The sequence below is a fragment of the Mastacembelus armatus genome, chromosome 21 (assembly GCF_900324485.2).
Source record: "Mastacembelus armatus chromosome 21, fMasArm1.2, whole genome shotgun sequence".
Taxonomy (NCBI): domain Eukaryota; kingdom Metazoa; phylum Chordata; class Actinopteri; order Synbranchiformes; family Mastacembelidae; genus Mastacembelus; species Mastacembelus armatus.
In genome coordinates, this window is record NC_046653.1 from 28,115,393 (window position 1) to 28,133,957 (window position 18,565).

Genomic DNA, 18,565 nt, shown 5'->3' on the forward strand with positions numbered 1-18,565 from the left:
ATATGATTGTAATTTGTAGGAGATAAGTTGCTGCGTGTTTCTCATACTCAGGCAGCCAGTAGAGGGGAGATACAGTGTTTTGGATCACTGGGTTTGTGTAAATCCTCCTGGTCTGATTTGTGATCTTCTCTCACTAGAACCACCGTCATTTGTTCAGAAGCTCGAAGATACGTCCTGCATCCTGGGCTCTGAAATCACTATGAAGTGCATGTTGTCAGGATCACTTCCCATGACTTTTTCCTGGATCAAGGATGATTATGAGCTCACAGAAGATGAGCATATTAAGATATCCTCTGAAAACAGAAGTCCTGTGTTGAATTTGAGAAATGCTCAGTTGGCACACAGTGGAAAATATGTCTGTCAGGCACAGAACAAAGCCGGGACTCAGAGATGTGCTGCTGTGCTTGTAGTGACAGGTTTGTAGAACGTGTCTGGTTCCGATTTGTCTTAACTTCATGTTGCTTTTGTGTCGACCTTGATGCGTATTCTTCTGCATTAACACCTGTAAGTGGTAGCAGCTAATTCTGTTTTGGATCATTTTGTTGTCCCAGAGCCAGCAAGAATTACAGAACATGCGAAGTCCATTAGTGTAACCCATGGTGACCCAGCCAGGCTTGAATGCAAATTCTCTGGCACCAAACCACTTAAATCCAGATGGCTGAAGGGGGGCAAGGTGCTGACTTCAGGGCAGAAATACAAAATACAGAGCACAGACACCAGCTCTGTGCTCAGGATTATTAAAACAGAGAAAGGTGACAGCGGTGAATACACCTTTGAGGTTTCAAATGTTGCTGAATGCAGTTCATGTGAAGCATCTGTCACTGTCCTGGGTCAGTTTATTCACAATTTTTATATCTTTCATGAAATTTCACTTTCTGATTCACTCGTTGAACCAATCTAACGCTGTTTTTGCACTTTGTATCTAATAGATCAGGTTATTAAGCCGTCTTTCACAAGGAAACTGAAGGACAGAGAAGGTATCAAAGGGTCATTTGCTCATCTGGAGTGTCTTGTATCTGGCTCTCTGCCGATAACCATCCAATGGTACAAAGATGGGAAAGAGATCCAGGCTGATGAAAAACACAAATGCACTTTCTTTGAAAATGTTGCTTTCCTGGAGATCTCTAACCTTGAGAGTAAAGACAGTGGCAGATATAGCTGTACAGCCACAAACAAGGCTGGATCTGTCCAGTGCTCTGGGAGTTTGTTTGTTAAAGGTTAGAACTCATTTTGCATGCTCAAGACTTTCTTGCACTTTGATGCAAATTCATGTTGTGTATGTTGTGACTATGCTATAACTGATGTATTGGGATTTTTCCATCAACAGAACCCCCCTGCATTCTTGAAAAGCCTGAATCCATGAATGTTTTACCTGGATCAAAAGTCAAGTTTAGGGTTTGCGTCTCTGGCACGCTGCCTCTAAACATCAAATGGTTTAAAAACAAGAAAGAGATTTTATCCAGTGCTGACTGCTCTGTGATTAAAGACAACACGTCAAGCTCACTGGAGCTCTTCTTTGCCAAGTCGTCTGATTCTGGAGACTATGTCTGTGAAATACAGAACGACGTGGGCTCCACTTCATGCCAGTCAACACTCTTTGTCAAAGGTTAAAACTGGTCACTCACTTCAATAAGCTTTCTTCATTTTGTAGTAATCATCATACTTAAGTAACCTCTGTATGGATTTTTTTCAGAACCCCCTTTTTTCACTGAAAAACCAGAAGGTGGATCAGTTGTACGAGTAGGTGACAGTAAGGTGTTCGAGTGCAAGGTTCTTGGTACTCCAGAGATCTCTGTGCATTGGTTCAGAGATGGGAATGAGATTCACCAAAGTGTCAAACACAAGATATCGTTTTTCAACTCTGTAGCCACTTTAGAGATCAGTCAAGTTAATGAAAAGGACAGCGGGAAATACTTCTGCGAAGCCTGCAATGAGGCAGGCACAGAGAGTTGCACTGTCGAGCTAGAAGTGAAAGGTTGGCAGGTTTACCTTTGCATGTTTACTCCTTGTCAGCAGTGTTAACAGAAATCTGGTTTAGCTTCATTTGCTTTGTTTTTTTCAGAGCCTCCTTCAATTGTTGAAGAATTGATGTCTCTTGAAGTTGTTAAGGGCTCCACAGCAGTGTTTACATGCAAAGTGGCAGGAAGTGCTCCATTTAAGGTCACATGGATGAAAGATAGAACGCCAATCAAACCCAGCCCAAAGTATGTTATCACTGATCGTGAATATGTGGGCTTGAAAATTAAGGATTGTAAAGTGGACGATGTTGGTACTTATCACTGTATGGTATCCAATGAGGTTGGAAGTTGCACTGGTTTTGCAGCTCTGTCACTGAAAGGTTGGTTTTTCTGATGATTTCATATTCCTTTGACATAGATCAGGCCTACAGCATTGCACTGCATGTGTGCTGATATTACCATTGTGTCTTCTCCTAGTTCCTCCCACGTTTATAAAGAAGATAGACAATGTTTCCACTGTTGTGGGAGATGCTGCAGTTTTTCGTTGCATCGTGGAAGGTTCTCTCCCTCTCTCTGTACAATGGCAAAAAGATGAGAACTGGATTGCAGAGGATCCAAAGATTGAGAGAAAGTTTGAGAACAATGTGGCGACTCTCTGGATTCCCGCCTGTGAGGCAACTAACAGCGGGAAATACACCTGCCAGGTTGTAAATGAGGCTGGACAGGACAAATGCTCTGCCTCCCTGGTAGTGCAAGGTACCTCTGCTTGATACACCAGTCTTATGCCTAACATCATAGCTCACTCTAACAGCGGTAATAAGTGCACTTACCTCTATTTATTGGTGTTATAGAACCACCTACAATACAAGACAGGCCAGAGGTGGTCAAAGTGTCTTGTGGAGATCCGGTTAGTCTTGAGTGCAGGTTGACTGGAACTCCCCAGATCAGTGTAAGATGGACCAAAAATGGCAAAGAACTCCGGTCGAGCATGAGGCATCACCTCTCTTTTGAGAACAACCTCAGCAGTCTTCACATAGAGACGTCTCAGCTGGGAGACAGCGGAGAGTACCTGTTTGAAGCCACAAACTCTGTTGGGACGTGCAGCTGTAAAGTCACGCTGATTGTTTTGGGTTTGTAAAATGCTCTTCAACTTTTAAGGGAACTAATATTTGTTGTAGAGTTGCTTTTTTCTCTGACTCTTTGGCTCTGACTCTTTTTATATTGTTACCCACAGAAGAGGTAATTCCTCCGACCTTCATTAGGAAATTGACAAACATTCAAGCAATTATGGGTTCACTGGTTACAATGGAGTGCAAAGTAGCTGGTTCTCTTCCAATATCCATTGAGTGGCGCAAAGGGACCCAAAATATTACCCAAAGTTCCAAATATAAACTTCTGCAGATTGAAAATACAATGTCACTGGAGTTCAAGCTGACTGACAGTGCAGATACAGGAGAGTACTCCTGTAAAGTTTCCAACAAAGCAGGCAGCACTATGTGCAGTGGAGTCCTTACAGCTAAAGGTTAGAATTCAAAGGTCATCTTTATGAAATGTTCAACTCCAGAACTGTTAGTTGCATTCTAATCTTTTTTTGTGTGGGTTTTAGTGCCCCCAAGATTCGTTGCTGAGCCTGAGTCTCAGGCTGTTATTCCAAAGTCTGACATAGTCTTCAGAAGTGTCTTTGAAGGAACACCTCCATTTATGGTGAAATGGTTCAAGGACGACATTGAACTCATCTCTGGACCCTCATGTACAATAAAACTGGAGAAATATTCCTCCTCTGTGGAGCTCTGCTCAGTTGGGATGCTGCAGTGTGGAACTTATTCCTGCCAAGTTAGCAACGAAGCAGGCGCAGTGAAAAGTGCAGCAGAGCTGTTGGTGAAAGGTTGGACTGTTCTTTTTTTGTCCCTGAATATCATCATTGTTGTTTTCCCCAGTTCTTTCTTTTCCAAGAATATGGTTTTTGTCATTTTCAGTACAGTACAGTACACTTTAATACATCGATGCTGAAGTGTTAACATGTATAGACGATAGTAACTTGATCTATTTTTGCCTTTGCAGAGCCGCCTCAGTTCATTCTGAAATTGCCACCCACCACCTTTGTGAAGCAGCCTGAGGCCCATCGCTTTGAATGCAAGGCCACCAGTTCACAGTCCCTGAACATGTGCTGGTACAAAAATGACCAAAAGATAACAGACGGAGGCAACTATAAACTAATGTTTGTTGATTCAACGGCATATCTCCAGCTAAATGCCTCAACATTTGAAGATAACGGAGTCTACACCTGCGAGGCTCATAATGATGCAGGCAGTGCCAATTGCAGCACGGTCCTGACAGTTCAAGGTCAGCTGGAGCAGAGATTTCTCCCATCTGACGTTGTGTAGCATGAAAAAGACTGAATGAAAATCACCTGTGATGCAGATTTTGACATGTCTGGAGATTAACCTTTTTGGAGTGTGTGATTGTGTCTGTACCTCCTAATTTAGAGAAATGTTTTTTCCTATCTTTAATAGAATATTCTACACTAGACTTTGCTTTTCTACATAAATTTCTCAGATATCAACATGACAGCAAGCATTTCTCATTCTCTCAGTAATGATCTTTGTTTTTCTTGTCTGGATGGTTTCCTCTGGCATGGCTGAAAGCCTGACCTGTAGCATGGTCCTCTACACTAATTTATGTCTCCTGGAACTCACTTAGCTAAACTTCTTGTAGTGAAGACTTGCTTATCCATGAATGTTACCTCTTGATATATTTTCCAGAATCCCCATCCTTTATTAAAACTCCCAGCCCAGTGGAGGGCATTAAAGGGAAAGATGCCAGCCTGCACTGTGAGATAAGTGGCACGCCACCCTTCCAGGTTAACTGGTACAAAGACAAATTGCCACTAAAGGAAAACAGGAAATACAGAATGGTCAGTGAGGGCAGCTCTGCTACACTTCACATTATGAAACTGGAACAAGAGGATGCTGGTCTTTATGAATGCAGGGTGTCCAACAATGTAGGAAGTGAATCCTGCAGCACCACTGTTTTCCTGAAAGGTGGGTACATAATCACAGTCATTTGGTAAAAACTTAGTTTCAATGTGATCACTAACCTTGATCTTTCCATCACTATTCAGAACCACCAGCCTTTGTCAAGAAACTGGTGGACCAGTCTGTCATAGTTGGTGAGCAGCTGACACTGACAGCTACTGTGAAAGGCTCTGAGCCTCTGACTGTGTCCTGGGTTCAGGACAAAGATCATATTCTTAGGGACGGGGACAACAGAAGGATCACCTTTGAAAACAATGTGATTACCCTTATAGTTCCCCAGGCTGATTCGGCCACAGCTGGTAAATATACCTGCCAGCTGAGGAATGACGCTGGAGTTGTGGAGTCTGTCTCCCAAGTGATCGTACTAGGTGTGTAGAACTCCAGACCTTATTATATTACAGTGACAGCCTAAGAATATGTTTAGGTTAATATCTTCTTCCTTAATTTTTAGAACCTGCTACAATTGTGGATAGCCCAGAGTCCTTGAATGTGACAACAGGAGAAAACACAGCTATTGAAGTCACAGTATCTGGGTCACCAGAACTTAAAACTAAATGGTTCAAGGATAATAAGCAGCTTTCTGCTGGTGCCAAGTATCAGATGTCCTTCACAAAGAAGATTGCCACCTTGAAGATTTGCTCTTCTGATAAAGAAGATGCTGGAGAATACAAGCTGGAGGTTTCAAACAATGTTGGTTCAGCCTCTTCCAAAACTAACCTCTCTGTCTCAGGTTGGTAGCCACCGTACACAAGTGCTCCTGTGACATTTCTTGTACCATAATGAAATGTTCTTTTTAATTAGCATTTAGCTCAGAAATACTAAATAATTGTGTTTTTACAACAGACAAGTTGATTCCACCGAGTTTCATTAGGAAGCTGAGAGATGCCCACCTTGTTGTGGGTAGGCCTGGTGAGATGGAATGTAAGGTCACTGGCTCTCCTCCTTTATCAATTTCCTGGTTCCACAACGGCCAGGAGATCCAGACTGGGTCAAACTATGACATTAGCTTCACCGATAATACCTGTAAACTGAGAGTTCCAACTATTAAGATGTCTGATTCTGGCAAATACTCATGTAAAGCTGAAAATGCTGCAGGGGCCAGTGAGACAGGTGCATCAATGAATGTGACAGGTCAGTAGATGTAAATTAAGTATATACTGCCCAGTGATATTTTGCTTAGCACAGGATCAGGCTCATTACACATCATTTATTTGTACCAGAACCTCCATCTTTTGTGGAAAAACCTGAGGCAAGGGAAGCCGTGCCTGGCAAAAATGTGACTTTCTCAGCCAAGGTGAAAGGCAGTGCCCCCCTTAAAGTGAAATGGTTCAGGGGCACCAAGGAAATGCAGCATGGAAGAGGCTGTGAGATCAAGATGAAGGACGATGTTGCTACTTTGGTGCTTAACAGAATTGAAAAGGCTCACGCAGGAGAGTACACCTGCCAGGTCATTAATGACGCAGGGAAGGAAAGCTGCCCTGTTTACCTCTTTGTCAAAGGTTAGTCAGAATGACTTCCTTTTTCACTATCTCTGCACTTCCAGCAGTGAATTTTATGTAACTGATCAGAGAATCCCCTCTCTCAGAACCAGTCCACTTTGTGAAGAAGCTGAGGGATATTTCCTCTGAAAAGGGCAAACCTTTGAGGCTTGAGGTCACTTTTGCTGGAACTCCTGGGGTAAATGTGGCCTGGAAGAAGGACGGTAATCTGATCTCTGCCTCATATCAGTACAATGTGATCACCACAGAAACCTCCTCCATCCTAGAGGTTCTGAACTCTGACAGAACGGAGGCAGCTGGCAGATACTGCTGTGAAGTGGACAATGGAGTTGGAAGTGACAGATGCGAAGCACAAGTGTCAATTCTAGGTAATATTACTGACATGTCCATGCTATTCTGCTTAGTGTGGTAATTTCATGACCATTCACTTATTTATTCAGTCATTCATCTATTAACTCTTTCATTTGTTCGTTTACAACTCAACATCTACAATTGTACTAAATCATCTTTCACTTTAGAGCGACCATACTTTGTTGAAAAGATGGAGCCAGTGGAGGTAACTGTGGGTGATCCAGTCACCCTGAAATGCCGTATTGCAGGAACTCCTGACATCTCTGTAGCTTGGTTTAAAGCTGATGGAAAGTTGCGCAAGTCCAACAATTGCTCAATGGAATTTGCACATGGAGTTGCCACTTTGAAACTGCTGAAAACAACCAAGTTGGATTGCGGCGAATATATTTGCAAGGCTGAGAACCGGGCTGGTTCAGCGTCCGCCAGCTGTAACGTAATGGTGAAAGGTGATGCTCAGTTTCCATACCTCTTTTTTTAGACACTCTTCTTAAAGGCAGTGACTCATATTCTCATAAAGTCCTTTAATTCTTGAAGATTTTTTCTGCTGAAATGTGGGACTCTTGCCAAAAAAATCCTAATCTGCTTTCTCTTATTACTTAACATTTTTATAGAATTTACATTTCATTCATAATAGCAAAATGACTTAGATGACTTAATGGTTTAGAAATGCATGAATTACTAATGGACACATTTCTAACATCAACATTGCTTCTCTCAGAACCTGTACGCTTCACCAAAAAGCTGGAGGATACCACTTTCATAGTTGGTCAGCCACTAAAACTAGTCTGCACATACACTGGAAGCCCGAGTGTCTACGTGACCTGGAGAAAGGATGACCAGCCCATTTTGACCAGCCATCAGTATAATATTAAAACTACAGATTCAGCCTGCATTCTGGAGGTGCTCAACAGTGACACACCTGAGGCTGCTGGAATGTACACCTGTGAAATCACCAATGGTGTTGGAACTGACATCTGCCATGCTCTTGTCAGCCTAGGTAAAGACACAAACTTTTAACAACTCATTGGCTCTCAGATCATTTATTAACTGTGTCCAGAAAAGAGGCCTTCGCTGTTAAGTATTCAAAATAGATTGTGGTAGTCATTCAGGACTTAAACATGAGCTGCATGGGTTGAGATTAGTGCATGTAAGCTACGCTTAATGATAAACATGCTTGAAGTCTGGCTAACTAGTTTGTGTCATCAAGTTTCATAGAAAGATACAGCTGAGTGTCATCTGCATAGCAGTGGTAATTAATAACATTGCCTAAGGGAAGCATGTATAAGGTGAAAAGAATCGGCCTTAGCACAGAACCTTGTGGAACTGCATGACTAACGTTTGTGTGCGTGGAAGATTCATCATGAACCTCTTGTTACTGGAGTGCACATTCACCGACAACCAGAGGATCTATGTCGGCTGGCCTTTAACATTTGAATTGACCGCTAGTGCAGAGTGAACATATGCTGTAGGAAAGATGGGCTGCTGTTCTTTTCAGCACCATGTCAAGGCCACAGACTGCAGATCAGTGGTGGAAGTCCCCAGCAGTGAAAGAGAAGAGGCTCCTTGGAGATACACTTGTGAAATTTTCAACACAGATGGGTTTGAAAGCCATGCTTGTCAAACTAGGCAACACTAACATCACTGTGCTGGTAATGCAATGTACTTATTTATTTCATGCATGGGGTGAATCACTCCTAGAGGTAACTAGAAAAGCCACTCACGGTCTTTCCAACATGGGGTAGATAATGTTCCCTCCATTCAGATGGACTTTCTGTCTACATGTGAGAACTGGTTCCTTTGGATATGGTGCAGTTACATCGTCCTTTACCCTCAGCATGTAACAATCTGTAGCTTCTATGACTAATTTCAACATTGCTTTTCTCAGCCCAAAAGATTCCTCAAGGAAATAGATGAGGTTTGCTTTAAGCTGGGTAATAACTTTGGCTGGAGTGCACTTACAGCATCAGAGAGTCTACGTGAAGCTGGTCTGGGCTCCTCACCAATACAAAGTGAGAACCACCAACTCCTGTGCTCTTGAGGTCCTCGACAGTGCTGCTGTGGCAGGAAAAATACACCTGCAGAAAGTACTATTACCTGTCAGTCTACCTGTCATGTTACAATAGGTAACACACTAACCCATTTCCCTCCACCTCAATTTATGCATGTTTCCTGTTACTAAACTCTTTTTGTAGTTAGGCTTAGAATGGGTGGTCCTGTACTCTAGGTCCTGTACTGTAGGCAACCACAAGAGAATTTTGTATCATCAGAAAGTCCTGGATTCGTTGTTGTGTTTCGGATCGACTCCTCTTGTGGCTGCACGGTTTTATCCTGTCTCGTTTTATCAGTGTGGTTGTTTCCTTGCTTGGAAAAGGGGGATTCATATGCATTCGTATGTATATATTTGTTAATGGAGTGGACGTGCTGTATTTGCTTGTGTATTACAAGTCTCTGTTGTCTTACATGAGTTTTCTAATGCTGTGGGAAAGGCTCAGTGACCTGGTGAATCGTACTGAGATTTGAAATTCAAAACATTCCCCCTGTCACAACATGGCCTGATTTTCTCCCATTTCTCCCCCACTGACAGAGAGCAAAGTGCCTCCAAACTTCACCAAGAAACTGCCTGAGTCCATAGTGGATTCAGTGGGCAAGGTGGTGAAGATGGAGGGTCTGGTTTCTGGCTCCAAGCCACTGACAGTCACCTGGTACAAGGGCAACACTAAAATCTCTGGCTCAGACAAATATGATGTCAGCTTCGAAAACAACATGGCCGTACTCTGTGTCAGAAACTCCAGCAGCTCTGACAGTGGCGAGTACACCTGTGAGGCCTCCAACGAAGCTGGCACAGCTTCCTGTCAGGTTTCTCTCACCATCTCAGGTATCAGTGTCAGTTTACCTTTTTGTTTTGCCTTTTTGTAATTATTCAACTATGACAAATCAGGCATCGAGTTTAGTAGTTGTTCCTCTGAAAGTTCTTCAGTTAAAATCCAATCCAGTTGAATCTCAGCTCCACATCCATCTGGGCTCAGTTGGTCCAACTTAAACAGATCTGGTTTTCTGCAAAATTTGGACTCACTCCAGGATAGCTGATGTTGGCACAAAGCTTCTATTACCACTTTCTCCCTTTGCCTTTCCTGAAAGGGCAGACAGATGCTGGTGTTCCTGGGCCTGTAGATACTGTAAGACTTGATTTTCAAGCACTGCAGAGTTTTCCTGGAGGATCACAGCTAGATAACATAAAAACATCTTCAAACTAACTGGAGGCAGATCAAACTGACATGGATGGAAGTATACATGGCCTGATATTCTTCCATTTCTCCCCCACTAACAGAGCGTAAAGTGCCTCCAACCTTCACCAAGAAACCATCAGAGTCCATAGTGGATTCAGCGGGCAAGGTGGTGAAGATGGAGGGTCGGGTTTCTGGCTCCAAGCCACTGACTGTCACCTGGTACAAGGGCAACACTAAAATCTCGGGCTCAGACAAATATGATGTCAGCTTCGAGAACAATATGGCTGTACTCTGTGTCAGAAACTCCAGCAGCTCTGACAGTGGCGAGTACACCTGTGAGGCCTCCAACGAAGCTGGCACAGCTTCCTGTCAGGTTTCTCTCACCATCTCAGGTATCAGTGTCAGTTTACCTTTTTATAATTTAGCGTTAATGTGGTAGCATTAATTAAGTCAGTATAAAAAACCTATACTATTATATATAGTTATTATATTAACTATTATATCAAAGAACACTAGGTAAATAAAACAAACATTAAAATATCATTAAGACCTAGCAAAAACTTGAATAGTCAGTATTCTTTATTTCTTAGCCTGGATCTAATGTAGAGTAGTAGCTGTTCTGCCGACCCTAAAGGTCATGAAGCAGAGTATGGCCTCTAGATACTATAAACTTTGATGTTCAAACACTGCAGAGTTTTCCCAGCAGGACCATAGCTAGATAACATCAAAACGTCTTCAAACTAAATGGCGGCAGAACAAACACAAAAGAGCATGTCATCTGTTTAGGGTAAGGTCTGTGTTTTGCTTCTGTTTTATGGTTTGGTCCAGTTAAGTATCAAGTCATATGTTGACAGGTTCCTGCAGTGTCTAATACAGAGTTCCTGGTATGGTTTCTCTCAAATAGCTTCTGACAGATGCTGTTCCTAAAAAAACAAAACAAACAAAAAGTAAACATCTCAAGCTGTCCTGCTTCTTTTCCACCACTCCTTCAGAAACTGGCCAGGCCCCGAAATTTGACATCCCTCTGGAGCCGGTGACGGTGAGTGAGGGCGAGAAACTGACCCTCAAAAGTCATGTGAACGGTTCTCCTCCACTGACCATTCAGTGGATGAAGGACAGGAGGGAGCTGAAGTCCAGTGGAAACACCAGAATTACGTTCATTGGTGGGACAGCCTGTCTGGAGATCAGCCCAGTGTCAAAGACGGACACAGGAGACTACCTCTGCAAGGCTAGCAATGCTGTCGGCAGTGACTTCTGCAAGTCCAGGGTCACTGTGAAAGGTAATCCCTTTGACCTGTGACCTTTCTTATGTCCTGCTTGGTCAGCTGATTGCTTGCAACCTATTTTTCACTCATGTTTGAAACAATAAGCAACAACAACCAAGTACAACTTAGGCAGCTTTAACCAGTACTGCAGTGAATCAGCCCATCTGCTCCCCTTGGTGTTGTGATCTACAGGAGTTTAATCGGTTGGACATGCAGTCACTGATACAACTGAAAAAACTGCACCCACCTTAGTCTTTTTACATCATTCAGTCCTGCCTCTGTTACAAATGGTGATGAATAGAAATGGTCTAATCGACGTGGCGGGGAACATTTCTCACCACACACCTTATCACGATGTGCAGATTCGTTGCTTTTGAAGCTCTGATTTACTGACAGCACTTCACTAACCTCCATCGTTTCCTTTCAGACAAAGGGGTCAAGGCCGCCCCCACTGAGACCGCCGCTCCCGCTGCAGCTCCTCTGGTCAAAAGGCTCGACAATCTCTTCTTCATCGAGGAGCCTAAAAGGATTTCTGTCACTGAGAGTAAGTAGACTTTATTCAGTTCAACAGGCAGCTATGAAAACCATTAACAAGAGTCATGGTGTCAGAGTGAGGCTTTAGGATGCAACTTTTTAGAAACTAGTCAAAAAAGAAAATAAATTCTAAAAATAGATGTATAGACACTGAAATGGTTAATGATTAATACTGATCCTAAATTCACTGGTTCCAGCATCTCAAATATGAAGATTTGTAACTTCTCTTTTCGTTGCTTCATATATTTTTGTCGACAATTGATGTCACTATTTTCTGGCACTTTATAGGCAAAATGATGGAAGATTGAAAAAAACTGAACGATTATTGAAAGACAAGATGTGGTGCAGGCCTAATATAGAAATGGCATGAACTTTTTTGTGCCTGTGAGGTTTGTGTATATTCCCCCTTAAGGATTCACTTTGACTGCGTGTAGATCACAGTTCACAGTCTGATGGTGAGCACACAAACACAGAAGTACAAAGAACTAGGAATTATTCCTCACACCAACAAACAGAGGAAACAGTTCAGACATGACTTAAACAAACATTGGGAGTCCTGTGCAGACTGCATTCAATTAAAAAGCACACCATGAGGAATTATCATGAGACATGAGCCAATTCAAAAAAACAGACCGAAGGTCAACCTACGTGTTTGCTTATTATTTTGCAGAGGATACAGCGACCTTCATCGCCAAGATCGGAGGTGATCCGATCCCCAGCGTGAAGTGGATGAAGGGAAAATGGAGGCAGATCACCCCAGGTGGACGTGTCTCTATTGAGCACAAGGGTCAGGATGCCAAACTGCAGATCCGAGATGTGACCAAGTCTGACGCTGGCCAGTACAGATGTATTGCCACCAATCAGCACGGAGAGATCGAGTGCAGCACTGAGATGGAGGTGACCAAAAAGGAGGAAGTAGAAGGACTCGGAGACTTAAGGACAAGGCTGAAGAAGTGAGTGATCTGGCAGCAGCATATGTTAATACCAGTGTGTTTTGTGTATGATTGACTTTTTTTATTGGTGTTTCCTAAGGAAGCTGTTGGACGAACAGAAAACATTGCCACAGAATTCTGTGATATTAAATAAGAGACTGTGTGTTTGATGTTTGTCAGGACCCCTTCAAAGCAGAAGAGCCCTAAGAAACAGGAAGATATTGATATCGTGGAGTTGCTGAGAGGTCATGACCCCAAAGACTACGAGAGGATCCTGCGGGAAAACGAGATCTACGACTACCGAGCCATCCTGCAGGCCGTTGAGTTCCTGAAGAAGGAGAAGGAGATGGAGACTGGAAAAGTGGTAAGACAAGTTGAAGTGCTGATTACAAATTTGATGTTGGCACTAAAGGTTTACCTTGAAAACACAGCTACTTATATGTGTAAAGATGTAGCAACCCATAAGGTGAACGTTTAAGAATCCATAAGGTCTTGGTCTGAGGTTCTGACAAACGGGAGCTTTTGACTTTATGTTGTTCAAAAGGTGCCTCAGGTCCAGATCCACTCTCTGTGAAACAAGAAGTGGTGTTGATGTTATGACCTTTAGATGTACAAAAGTGGCTCCAGTCCAAAGACCACTGGCTCACTGATGTGATGATGACAATAGGTTACCGTAACTCCAGCCCTCCCCAGTGGTTTTCTTCATCTTAAGTTGAATTACCTCACCTCCTGAGCTGTGCCAGGAACTTGTCCCTGAAGTGGACTATGGCTGCACATTAAATCCCAGGTTGTTAGGTTCCCTCAGTGCAAAAGGTCAACTAAAGCAAAAAAAAGTGAAAAAAGTGAGGACCCACATGCCTCCTCGCTGTTTAATCACATTCAGATTAGTAGTGAACAAACAGTAACAGATGGACATGTTGTCCTCTTCTGTCCGGCAGGAGGTGGAGCGTGTTAGTCGGGTTGAAGAGGAGGACATGGCCAAACTCATCCAGCAGCTGGAAGGACGCGTTTCCACAGAGGTACTGACAACAACCGCAACCAAGCCTCCATGGCAGTGAGACTGTCCTGGCAAATATCCACACGTTTTACTAGATATTTTCTGCAAATGTGAAGCATGAACACAATGAACAGCAAAATGTTCTCAGTGCCTTGTGCATCATTTTAGACATGTATCATTAAGCTTCAGCCTGACGCCTTTGATATCTGGAAGTATGAAATAAAGTTCTAGAGATCTCTTTGAAAAGAACCAGCTTAACTTTTGATGCTCAAGGCACAATGCTGCATTTCAGCGAATTGACTCAGACTCAGAAATTAGTTTATTTATCCATTTCCATTCACATTTTTTCTGAGCTTTGATTCATCAAATGGTTTTTGAATCCTCAGCCTGTCTCTGTGATGGAGGACATCACTGACCAGAAGGCCACAGAGAACCAGAGTGCCACCTTCGAATGCCAGATCAAGATCAACTACCCAGAGATCACACTGAGCTGGTACAAGGGGACGCAGAAGCTGAACAACAGTAACAAGTACAGCATCAGCAGTGTGGGCGACCGCCATTTCCTGGAGATCAAGAACTGCCAGGTCAAAGATCAGGGCAACTACCGCGTGGTGTGTGGTCCTCACATCTCCGGTGCCAAACTCATCGTCACAGGTAAGAGTCGGAGTGTTTGAGCTTCCTCTCCTGTCTGCTGGGCGCCTGTCTGTACGTCTTTAATGTGTCTTCATGTCCACCTCCTTTATTTTATTATCAGGAGCTGCTTACAGGGCAGGTAAGCAGTACAACCAAGAACTAACACAACTCAAACTGATCTCTTTGAACCTGACGGTTCATTTGTGAGGTTTTTGTGTTTATGTTGTGTGTTTCTTCGTGCAGTCAAACCCTCAAAAACTCCAAACAGGAGTCGTAATAAAACAAATCAATAAAATAATCAAAGATATAAACTAACAGAAGTCTGATATTGATCTTACCTCTGATTATCTGGTTTTAGCCGACCAAATTCAGTTCACTAAATGCATCCGAAGCATCGAGGTCAATGAACGGCACTCTGCAACCTTCGAGTGCGAGTTGTCCTTCGACAACGCCACCGTCTCGTGGTACAAAGACTCGTGGGAGCTTAAAGAGAGCCTAAAGTATAACTTCAGGACCGAAGGCCGACGGCACTTTATGACCATCTGCAATGTAACTGCAGAGGATGAAGGTTTGTGAACAAAGCCTGATTAGGGTTTAGGACTCTCAGTATTACTGATTACATAAGGACGACTTACCACATGCTGGACAGAGAATTAAATCAAACCAAACCTCTTGTGTTAAAGTTTAGGGTTGAAAAAATTTGAATAGCTTTAGTTTCAGGCCCAAAGGTGAATATTGTCTTTGGGGTTAGTTGTATATAACAAACATCAGATCACAGACCAAATGAACGTCCTAGTTTGCTAATGTGCAGGTAAAATTAGCAAATGACTGGTAAACTGGAAGAGAACAGTCAATTGATAAAATGCAACAGGAATCAGTTCATTTCAGAGCAGTCACAGCAGTAGCTTCTTTGGTTTGATCACTGAGTGAACAGGATAACTCTTTATTCAATATAAATTAGGTCAAATGAAACGAAATCCTCCATCCTTTCTGTTGCTAATTAGCACATTAGCAGTTAGCTCTACAGTTCACCAGCCAGGCCAGTGAGTGGAGACTTCAGACTCCAGTACAGACTCATTGCACTCTGTGCTGTGACTCAGCCTTTATGCTATTTGAAGTTCTACAAAGGGCTTTAAGTCAGTGTCTTCCAAAATGAACTAAGCACCTTAATGATGTCTCCGCCCACCAGGCGTTTACTCTGTGATCGCCCGCCTGGAGCCCATGGGAGAAGCTCGAAGCACCGCTGAGCTTTACCTGTCAGGCAAAGGTGTGTACACTAGTCAGACAGGAAGTCACTCATGTTAATGTCAGCAGCGTTTGCAGTGCTTCTAACCGTTCGACCTTGTCCTTTCACAGAAATTGGGTTAGGAAGGGTTCCTCAGGGTGAGTATTTTAGCAGGCAACATAAAGAAATGACAGTAAAACTGAACATGTCTCCTGCCCTATAACTGTTATCTATCAGAGTGTTGATTTCCCCTTTAATTAAAGTCACACAGAAAGAGTATCCTGAGACTCAGGCTCTGCCTGTGAAAAAAAAAACATTTGTGCAATATTAGAATTTCATTGTCAAATGGAAGCAATATAAAGTTTTACTGTCACAACGAGCGAAAATGAAAAATAATAAAAAACATCCAATCCAATCATTTCAACATTAACTGAAGTTGTGTTTGTGGCCGAACCTTCAGACGTCCCAGACACGTCAGTTCAGTTCCCAGAAGCAGCTTCTATGGTGGTTTCCAGAGGTGAGTCTGGGACTGTTTTGAATTAGTTTAATTTTAATTTGTTCACCTCACCCTGACCCGACTTGTGTCTTCTTCTACCAAAAGACTCCTCCGATTTTTATGTCTACGAAGAAAGAACACAAGTGACAGGTACCAGCATAGTTAATACCATCGTAACTCGCTGTCTGCACTTCGTGTGACTTCATCATTAAACACTGAAGCATCATCCTCACATCACCCCTAACTCTCATCCGTAATAGGTGTGTGACAACTCACCCCACCCCAACAGGACGTGTCCTGAAATAAACCTGCACAGCCATTTAGTCAACTCAGATGTCTCAAAATGAAAACCATTGTACAAATGAGGATTATGATCAGGTGAAAAAATAGTCATGTTCAATTTTGAGATTAACCACAGAATTTTTAGAAAAAGCTGAAGAAATTAAAGCTCCTCAGATCTGAAACTTAATTTCAAATTAAAGGCTCATGTTCTGATCTTCACCTCATTGTTTCCAGAATTTCACTCTAAAGCTGAGTTTGAAAATTATAAATAAATAATTATATGAGTTAACATTTTTATCACAAAGCAGAACTTCAAATCTCATTTATTATATATATATATATGTGTGTGTGTGTGTGTGTGTGTGTGTGTGATTTGAATGAAAAGCAATAAATTTATGTCCAAGTCCAATTTAAAATTTTGTGATGCAGATTTTTAGAATAACACTAAATTCACATTTGAAATCCATTTGATAAATTCTAAACTAGATAATCCTAGAGAGCCAAATCTAATTTTAAAATCAAAAATTTGGAGATGAGACCTGAAGAAATGAGACATTGTCTAAACCCTGATTTTAATCTGGTTTAATGTCAGAAATTCTTTTCTTTGTAAATCTTCAGGTTAATCCCAGAATTGAAATGATTGTTTGTCATAATCCTGATGTGTAAAGTCTGAAGTCCCCGATGTCTAACAGCTGATTATTATTATTCTTTAATGATCTGGTGTAGCTTCGGAAAGTCTGACAGTTCAAGAAGAGTCGGTCTCTGTCCACTACGCCGTCGTCACAGGTATCAACATCACTGGGTTTTTCTGACTCCTCATCAAAATCCAAACTGCCATCACTCTGTGTCTGTGTCCTGAACCACTGTTTTTGTCTTTTTCGTGTCTTTTACACCTGCTCTTTGCCATGGCCTTTATGTTTCTTCAGTGGTTGATTATTTACAGCATTTCCTCTTTTAAAAACCTGTGACAGTCTGCTAAATCCAGTTTTCTCCTTCACCAGAAGAGAAAAAACCTGTTGAAGAGATTATTGAGAGGACTGAGTTCGAGATAATAGAAGAAATCTCTGAAGGTACTGTTGTTTTCGAACATCAGGCTGCTCAGTAAACCTTGTGGTTGTAATGTAACCAAGCCGCCAATTGTACTGAAGAATTTTACACTAAATGCTTCAGATTCCAACAGCTGCTGCTGACAGAAACCTGTGTGTTTTCACCAGACTTCTGTCTCATTATGGTTGTGTTTGGTCTTACCTGTCTTATGCTCTTATTGACCTTCACTAGAGCTTTCTGCAGTGAAGTGTGTCTCTCACAGTTTAATGTAAACTTTCTTGATGTTTCAAGTTGCTGAGGTTTACATGAGACCAGAGGAGAAACCCTCTGAGCCGCCAACTCTGCCTACAGCTCCCCTCGAAGGTATCTGCCAGTACCTCTTCTTGTTTTTACCTTATTTCTTTTTCAGTCCCGTTACTCGATCCTTATTTCTGTTTCTAATAATAAAAGAATCTTGATGTTAGCATGTACTGTGGTCAGAAAACTGAAATCAGTGATAATGTTTTAAAGTACCCGAAGCAAAGAAGCCGCAGCCTGAGGTTGCTGCCCCAGTTCAGAGAGAGGAATCACCGGCCCCACAAGGTAACATCTATGACACAGGATTGTGTTATACTTTATATACATTTTCAGTCTGATTTGACTTTTTACTTTTTTTTTTTTTTTTTACCTTGGATTGTGAATTCATAAATTTTAGGATGAAATTTGACAGGGTGTGACACTTTGTCAAATGAAACTCCTGAGAGAACTTCACCTTAATGTTTTCTCTTCAGTCTGTCTGTATAAGTGAACGTCATCTGAAGCTATTCTGTTTTGCTGTTTTAAGTGTTCTTACAATGCGTAAAGAGCATTGCGTTCTTGGCTTGTTTGGTTATCTGTTAGTGGGTCTGCCGTGTGTTTGTGTGCTGCTGTTTTTCTTTAGTCCCTAAACTCTTAAAGCTGTGTGTGCTTTGTGTGGACTCACACAAGTATTTTTCTCTTGAAATTGAAGAACCTTCAGTCTCCGCCAAACCGGAACCTGAACCAGAGATTGTTCCCAGAAAGGTCTCTCCTGAACCTTTTGAGCCAAAAACAGTTCTTCCTGAGC

General features: G+C 42.2%; 1 protein-coding gene across 1 annotated transcript in view; it reads left to right on the top strand.

The window, feature by feature from the left end:
* The window catches only part of LOC113123237 (titin-like), a 171,582-nt gene that overhangs the window by 38,615 nt on the left and 114,402 nt on the right, over positions 1-18,565 (top strand). Inside the window, exons 50-79 of the mRNA XM_026295055.1 lie at positions 138-416; positions 552-830; positions 930-1,217; positions 1,328-1,606; positions 1,694-1,975; positions 2,063-2,338; positions 2,436-2,714; positions 2,810-3,088; positions 3,193-3,480; positions 3,565-3,843; positions 4,020-4,301; positions 4,721-4,999; positions 5,080-5,361; positions 5,445-5,723; positions 5,837-6,124; positions 6,214-6,492; positions 6,579-6,860; positions 7,011-7,289; positions 7,562-7,840; positions 9,428-9,718; positions 10,172-10,462; positions 11,063-11,350; positions 11,763-11,879; positions 12,540-12,822; positions 12,982-13,165; positions 13,740-13,820; positions 14,185-14,452; positions 17,436-17,504; positions 17,773-17,844; positions 17,992-18,063. Of these exons, the coding sequence (XP_026150840.1) occupies positions 138-416; positions 552-830; positions 930-1,217; positions 1,328-1,606; positions 1,694-1,975; positions 2,063-2,338; positions 2,436-2,714; positions 2,810-3,088; positions 3,193-3,480; positions 3,565-3,843; positions 4,020-4,301; positions 4,721-4,999; positions 5,080-5,361; positions 5,445-5,723; positions 5,837-6,124; positions 6,214-6,492; positions 6,579-6,860; positions 7,011-7,289; positions 7,562-7,840; positions 9,428-9,718; positions 10,172-10,462; positions 11,063-11,350; positions 11,763-11,879; positions 12,540-12,822; positions 12,982-13,165; positions 13,740-13,820; positions 14,185-14,452; positions 17,436-17,504; positions 17,773-17,844; positions 17,992-18,063 (7,353 nt within the window). The remainder of the gene's footprint in view (positions 1-137; positions 417-551; positions 831-929; positions 1,218-1,327; positions 1,607-1,693; positions 1,976-2,062; positions 2,339-2,435; positions 2,715-2,809; positions 3,089-3,192; positions 3,481-3,564; positions 3,844-4,019; positions 4,302-4,720; positions 5,000-5,079; positions 5,362-5,444; positions 5,724-5,836; positions 6,125-6,213; positions 6,493-6,578; positions 6,861-7,010; positions 7,290-7,561; positions 7,841-9,427; positions 9,719-10,171; positions 10,463-11,062; positions 11,351-11,762; positions 11,880-12,539; positions 12,823-12,981; positions 13,166-13,739; positions 13,821-14,184; positions 14,453-17,435; positions 17,505-17,772; positions 17,845-17,991; positions 18,064-18,565) is intronic.